The sequence below is a fragment of the Podarcis liolepis genome, assembly GCF_965112155.1.
Source record: "Podarcis liolepis genome assembly, chromosome: 3".
Lineage (NCBI taxonomy): Eukaryota > Metazoa > Chordata > Lepidosauria > Squamata > Lacertidae > Podarcis > Podarcis liolepis.
Window position 1 is genome coordinate 94,271,277 of NC_139557.1, and position 6,000 is coordinate 94,277,276.

Below are 6,000 nucleotides of genomic sequence, written 5' to 3' on the forward strand. Positions count from 1 at the left end.
TATCTATCTATCTATCTATCTATCTATCTATCTATCTATCTAAATTAAATTCTTACACCCCACCCTTTTCACTTTGGTAACTATATCCTAGAGCTATGCCTGCATGTTTGATGAACATATATTTCTTTGTCTTGACTTTTTAGTAGGATAAATATTCTGTTAAGTAACTAGTCAGAGCTTAGCTTTGCCCTAGGGACAGTTTAAATTGGATCTGCAAAGATCTGGGTGTCTTAAATAGATTTTCTCCCTGCTCCCAAAGCAGGGTTTTATGAAGGCTGAAATAAAGGCAGAAGGCCTGTGGAAAATCAATGTGTGCCCTTCCCAAGAATCAACCTGAAGCACAGTCTGGTTCCGTAAGACAAGCCGTGCTGGATCAGGCCACCAATCCACCTGGCTTAGGTCACTTTGAAGGTCACTTTCACATCACCTTTTCAGCAGCTAAAGATATATGCAAATGTGGAGAAGCACACGCTCAACACATTAGGAACTGCAGGTTTGCTGCAGGGGAAATGTGGCTTCCCAGCATTCCCAGGTTCCTGTCCCTTAATGTGTGAATTGGCCCTTGCAAAACTCATGAATGACAAAAACTTAACAATTTCGAAACAAAAATTCTGGATTCTATGTGGTTTCCATAATTCAGCTGGCTTTTGGTGAGCCTTGGATAAAAGGCACACATGACTTGCTGGAGTGTAAAAAAAAAGATGAATATTTCCCCCCTACCAGATCAGAAGGGCTATTGGGAGAAAAGGTTGTGTGGGGTGGGTCACCTGTGGCATGTAGAACAAAACCACATCTGCCACCCAGAATTTATCTAATAATGATTTTCCCTTCCGTTAAGGCAGCACTTCATTTTTCCTTCTTGCTGTTCCCTGTGTTTCAAGAGAAGATCAATGTGAATGTGTACCCAGGATGCCAACTTGAATAAAATATTAGGGGGGGGGAGCAGGCAAGTCCCGCCCCACACAACTGATAACAAGACCTGGCACATGCACACTATTTGAATTACAATGCCCACCAAGTGGGAGGGGGGCTCACATATTTTATTTGACCCCTAGGAGTTGGCTCCTATGGTGCACATACACAAATACCCCCAGAACAGGTGCATTCCACACCACGACATTATGTTTTAATATAAAATCAGCACTTTTTGTGTTATTATATAATTGCAGTTTCCCAGATCTAAAGCTCCCCCCGTCCCCCCTGGCATTCCACAATGGTTGTGTTATGTTGTTGAACGAAGAATGTGCACTAACGGAGGCCATTGTGACCATGGTCCAGACACCACTCCAAAAATGTGCATGAACAAAGTGGTATTAAAAAAAAGTGGGACTTGCATATTGCAAATGATGGCAATGGCATGTCTAACATATTCTCCAGTTTGTCCTGTCTGTGGGTTCACTTGGTATGGTGTGAAAGCCTTACATCATTTGGAGGCAATGCACCTAGTTTTCAAAACCCGCTGTTTATTCTGGTCATGTGAGCACATTCTCCCTGATGTCAGGAGCTGGTTTTGTAGCATATTCTACATGTCCAACATTGTTAGGAGTACAAATTGTATAATATAATGTGTGAGTCCATAGAAACGTGCATTTCTCTAGGGAGCAATATTTTAAATGCATTAGCCTGGAATTGGTAATAGCAAGAATAATCTACAGATCTAGGGAGGGAGAGGGGCACAATGATTTTTGGTCACTTCCGAGTTGAAAATGAGAGAAATTAGGTGCATAGGTGAGGTTCTAGCCCAGTAACTGCAGGGGCTATAGGCTTCCCAACTCTAAGTGAGTGAATCTCTGGCGGCTGCTTATTTTGAGGAATGCATTAGGAGCTCAGGTCTCTTGACCTCTGGCTTTCACTCACCGAAGTGAATGTTTACATTTTATTTCTGTGCTTTTTTTTCCAGAGGAAGCTCACCAGTGTGGAAAAGGCCTCCTCATCCACTGCCAGGCCGGTGTGTCCCGCTCTGCCACCATTGTCATCGCTTACCTTATGAAGCACACACGGATGACCATGACTGATGCCTATAAGTTTGTCAAAGGCAAGCGACCAATCATTTCTCCTAATCTTAATTTTATGGGGCAGTTATTGGAGTTTGAGGAAGATCTGAACAACGGAGTCACGCCGCGAATTCTCACGCCAAAGCTGATTGGGGTAGAGACTGTCGTGTGATGGCAAAGAAGCACGTGACTAAAAAAAGATGTTCGTATTCTTCACTTGACATGGACTTGGAAGGCTTGGATTTCCCCCGTTTTTTTTTTTTGTTTTTTTTTCTTTTTAGCTTTATTGAGAAGGGTTTATTATAAGACAAAACTTTGGACAGGAACCTTTTTGAAGAAAAGGTTTTAAAAATACAAGGACTTCACAAGCGTTGGGCAAGATACCTTTGGAAGTCCCTTCTTGAAAAGTGGATGATGTGGGGATGCTTCGAAGAAACCAGTTTTAAAAGTCTCCATGCGTGTAAGAGAGAAACTGGACACTATATATTTTTTTCTTCCCTTTTTTGTTATTCAGCTACTTGTAGAGATTATGACTAAGTAGTCTGTGCAGGTTCATAGACCGAAGACAGCTATGTTTCTTTCCCAAAATAAAATACAACCAGCCAAAATAAAAAAGCGAAAAGACAACTAAAATCCACGGGCGGCCTTGAGTTTGCAAAGGCTTTGCTAAAGAAACCCTAAGCAAAATGCTTGCTGGTGCAAAGAAGATCAGAGCAGCTTAAAACTATCTGCAAATCCCTTCTCGCCCTCTTGACTAGAGAAAATCTTTTTATTTGCTGTGTTTCATCTTCTGGTACTATTTTTCTATTTGGGGGGTTGGGGGTAGGCTAACACCAAGGGACTTGACCATTTTACGCCATATGCCTTTACTGGCTTCTTGTGCAATAATAGTTTTGAGTAATGGAAAGAGTTCTTTATTTTGAGTGTTGAAACCAGTTACAGCTGGCTGCCCATTAATAATATTAATAATATTTTTAAATAGCATAAAGGTGGCTGGCTTGATTTAGAAGAAGGTATACAACAACAAACAAAGCAATTATTTTTTTCCCTTTTCCGATTCTGGGTATAGTGCCATAAACCTTGTTAAATATGTATATCAGAATGTACAAAGATCAAGAACAAGCAAAGTTTATTTAAAATATTTTTTCGCACAAAATACTGGTGTGTTTTTCTGTTCATGTAAAAAGTTTGATTATAAAAATGAAAACTGTTTTAGAAATTGTGTGTGTGTGTCCTTTCCCTTATTTCTTTCGTGAACGCCCCTGTGTAGTTAGCTTTCCACTTGCAAGAAGCAGCAGGGCATGGTGCGGTGGTGGGAGGACAGATTGTGGCACAAGGGTGGGGAGTACTTGCCATGCAGATGTTCCATGTGGCTCCTATCTCATCTAACTATGGCCTTCGTCCAGTGAAACCATGGTTTGTTGGGCAAAGAATGCATATGATGCCCATACACTTCCTTCTCCCTTTCTCTCAGGGATAGGGAACCTGTGGTCCTCCCAATGTTGTTCAGAGTCCAACTCTCGCCAGCTTGGCCAATGGTCAAGAGCGATGGGCAGTGGAGCTGGCAACATCTGGAGGACCACAAGTTCCCCAACCCTACCTTCTGGGGTTTCTTAAAGAACAGTTTCTCAGACTTAATAAGAAATGACAGGTTTTTTTAAAGAAAAGTCATAGATGCACAACAGAAAGGGAAGAGGATGCATGTTAATATAGCTCGTTTTCAGTCTGATAAACCATGGTTTAATCTTGTCTGAAAGTGCCTGGGCAACAAGTTGATCTGCATGTAGAATTGGCATACCCCAAGCATATCCACCTGGCCCAGACTGATATGTGTGTCCAGATGCTCATACGAGATGGCAGCTACAGGGCACACTGGTGAATGCCGCTTTCGTGGCTCCCATGCAGTCTTAAACAGGCCTTGAGTACTCTGTAGTACAGACATCCAATACCATTTTGGGTCAATTTTATATTGCTCCCATTCTCCTTTTTCACTGCAGGTTTATTCTGCAAGCTGCCATCTCCAGCATTTTCCAGAGAGCTGCTATTTTTGTGATGAGTATATGTGGAGCAAGGGTTGATTAGCTAGCTAGGTAGGGAAAATATTGATTATTGTAGGCTACATCCACCTAGGGTTTTTAGCTAGTGGTTTTTCACACATCGCTAACACTTGCCAAGCACATGCACTGATCCCTAGTTGTCCGCATACCTGAAGGGAGAATTTCAAAGCATATAGTTCATATGCTTGAATGTTGAAGGTATACTTTCTGGATGAGACATAGACATAACTGGTGGTTAAATACTTGCTTCCTTCTTCTCTTCTCCAGTTCCCCTCAGCAATATATCACAGCTTCTCTAGCCTACATATAGTAGGAGTATTTAAAATGAGAGTCATCATAGCGTCCTCTTTTCTTGCTCTTCAAAATATGGCAACCCTAGGAGGTATCCATGCCTCCATTTTAAGTATTAAGAGATGAATCAGTAACATGAGGGAATTCCTCAGTAATGTGGGATTTCCTCTTGGTCAGCAGCCTGCTAACCAATTACCATTTTGCACCACTTGGAGCATTTTCCACATTTTTTAAAAAACATGATTCAATTGCATTTGCTAGAATTTCAATTGGGGAAACAGCAGGATAGAAGCAGAATGGAGGCTCAGTAACAATCCATTCCATGGAAAACACTGCAGAGCCTTGCTTTCCCCATTCCTCCACTAGTTCGCTGACTAATTTTAACACCCACATGGAAAAGGCCTTTTGGTGTCCAGCTCCTTGTGCTTTTGAATAGTTTTTTTGTGTTTGAGCTATAGCTGACTTCATTTGCCCACCCAGCCTTATTGTTTTGGCCATGGTCACATCAGTGTGAGATGCGGCTTATAAAGTGGGCATTTATCACTGATCTCTCATTTAGATGTGCTAGTCTTTGCTCCCTTTGCCAGTCCAAAGCTTGGATATAATCCATGGTAAAGTTCTGCTGCTCGTGCCATTAAAATGAGTGCTTTTATGCAGTTCCTGTTCATTTCAATGGAGCATGCTGAAGAACTTCCCAGTGAATTGTGCCTCCTATTAGTATGAATTTGGAATGATTAGAGAGATGTTCCAGTTAGATGACCTTTGTGGGATTTTTGTACTACAGTGAAGGCTCCCCACCCCACTGCTTCAGATCAAATTCTGTACAGGCAGAATAAAGTGAAGTGAGGTGTGTCAAAAGAACACTGTGTATATTGACCCCAGATGTGTAAATTGCTGTGCACTTTTACTCAACAATGTTGTTACTATACATATATTTTCTTGAAATTTTATGCCTTTATTAAACTATTTTTATACAAGGATTGATTATTTTTGCTTTCTCTGAATGTAGTAGACTTTCTGTCTTGATTTTGTTTCTCCTCAATACAAAGAAGGGCCACAAGTAGATGGCTCCTGAGCTTTACGAAAAAATGATGAGAGAACATTTGATTAAAATGAGCTGGCTAGTTTCTAGGGCTGCTTCTCCAATTCTTTGTACCCATCCTGAAAAAGTTAAAAATATTGGGCTGCATCAAGCTCCATTCTACTGGAACTCGACCCACTGAAATTGATGCACGTATGTTAGTCATGTCCATTAATTTCAGCGGGTTTCTGCTGAGTATGACTAACATTGGGCACAACCCATTAAACTTAGCACATGCCTCTATATCATAATAACTAAAATACAAAGCGCACGTTTCATTCAACAATTTGTTAAACGTATGCTTAACAGCACGTAGACTAAATTTCAGAAAGTGTAAAGAGGAAAGGGTTTCTGCTGCTGCTCTCCAAATTTCACAATGGTTATATTTACAGTGTCTTTTTATATGTATGTAACTTGGCCAATAGTAAGGGACCACATACCTCTTAAGCAATCAGTGGTGTGCATTTTTTAGGTTGCAAATTTCCAGAATCTTCCAAATGTAATTCTAATCCATTGGCAGACTCTGAATACCATGGAAAGTTCATGAGGATGGTTTCTCTCACGGTAGACAACACTG

At 41.0% G+C, this 6,000-nt stretch overlaps 1 protein-coding gene across 4 annotated transcripts in view; it reads left to right on the top strand.

The window, feature by feature from the left end:
- DUSP10 (dual specificity phosphatase 10) overlaps positions 1 to 5,319 on the top strand; it is a 73,071-nt gene extending 67,752 nt beyond the window's left edge. For all 4 annotated transcript variants that reach the window (XM_083496115.1, XM_083496118.1, XM_083496117.1 and 1 more), the window contains exon 4: positions 1,901 to 5,319. In XM_083496115.1, coding sequence (XP_083352241.1) covers positions 1,901 to 2,166 — 266 coding nt within the window. In that variant the 3' untranslated portion in view covers positions 2,167 to 5,319. The remainder of the gene's footprint in view (positions 1 to 1,900) is intronic.
- The last annotated feature ends 681 nt before the right edge of the window (positions 5,320 to 6,000 follow it).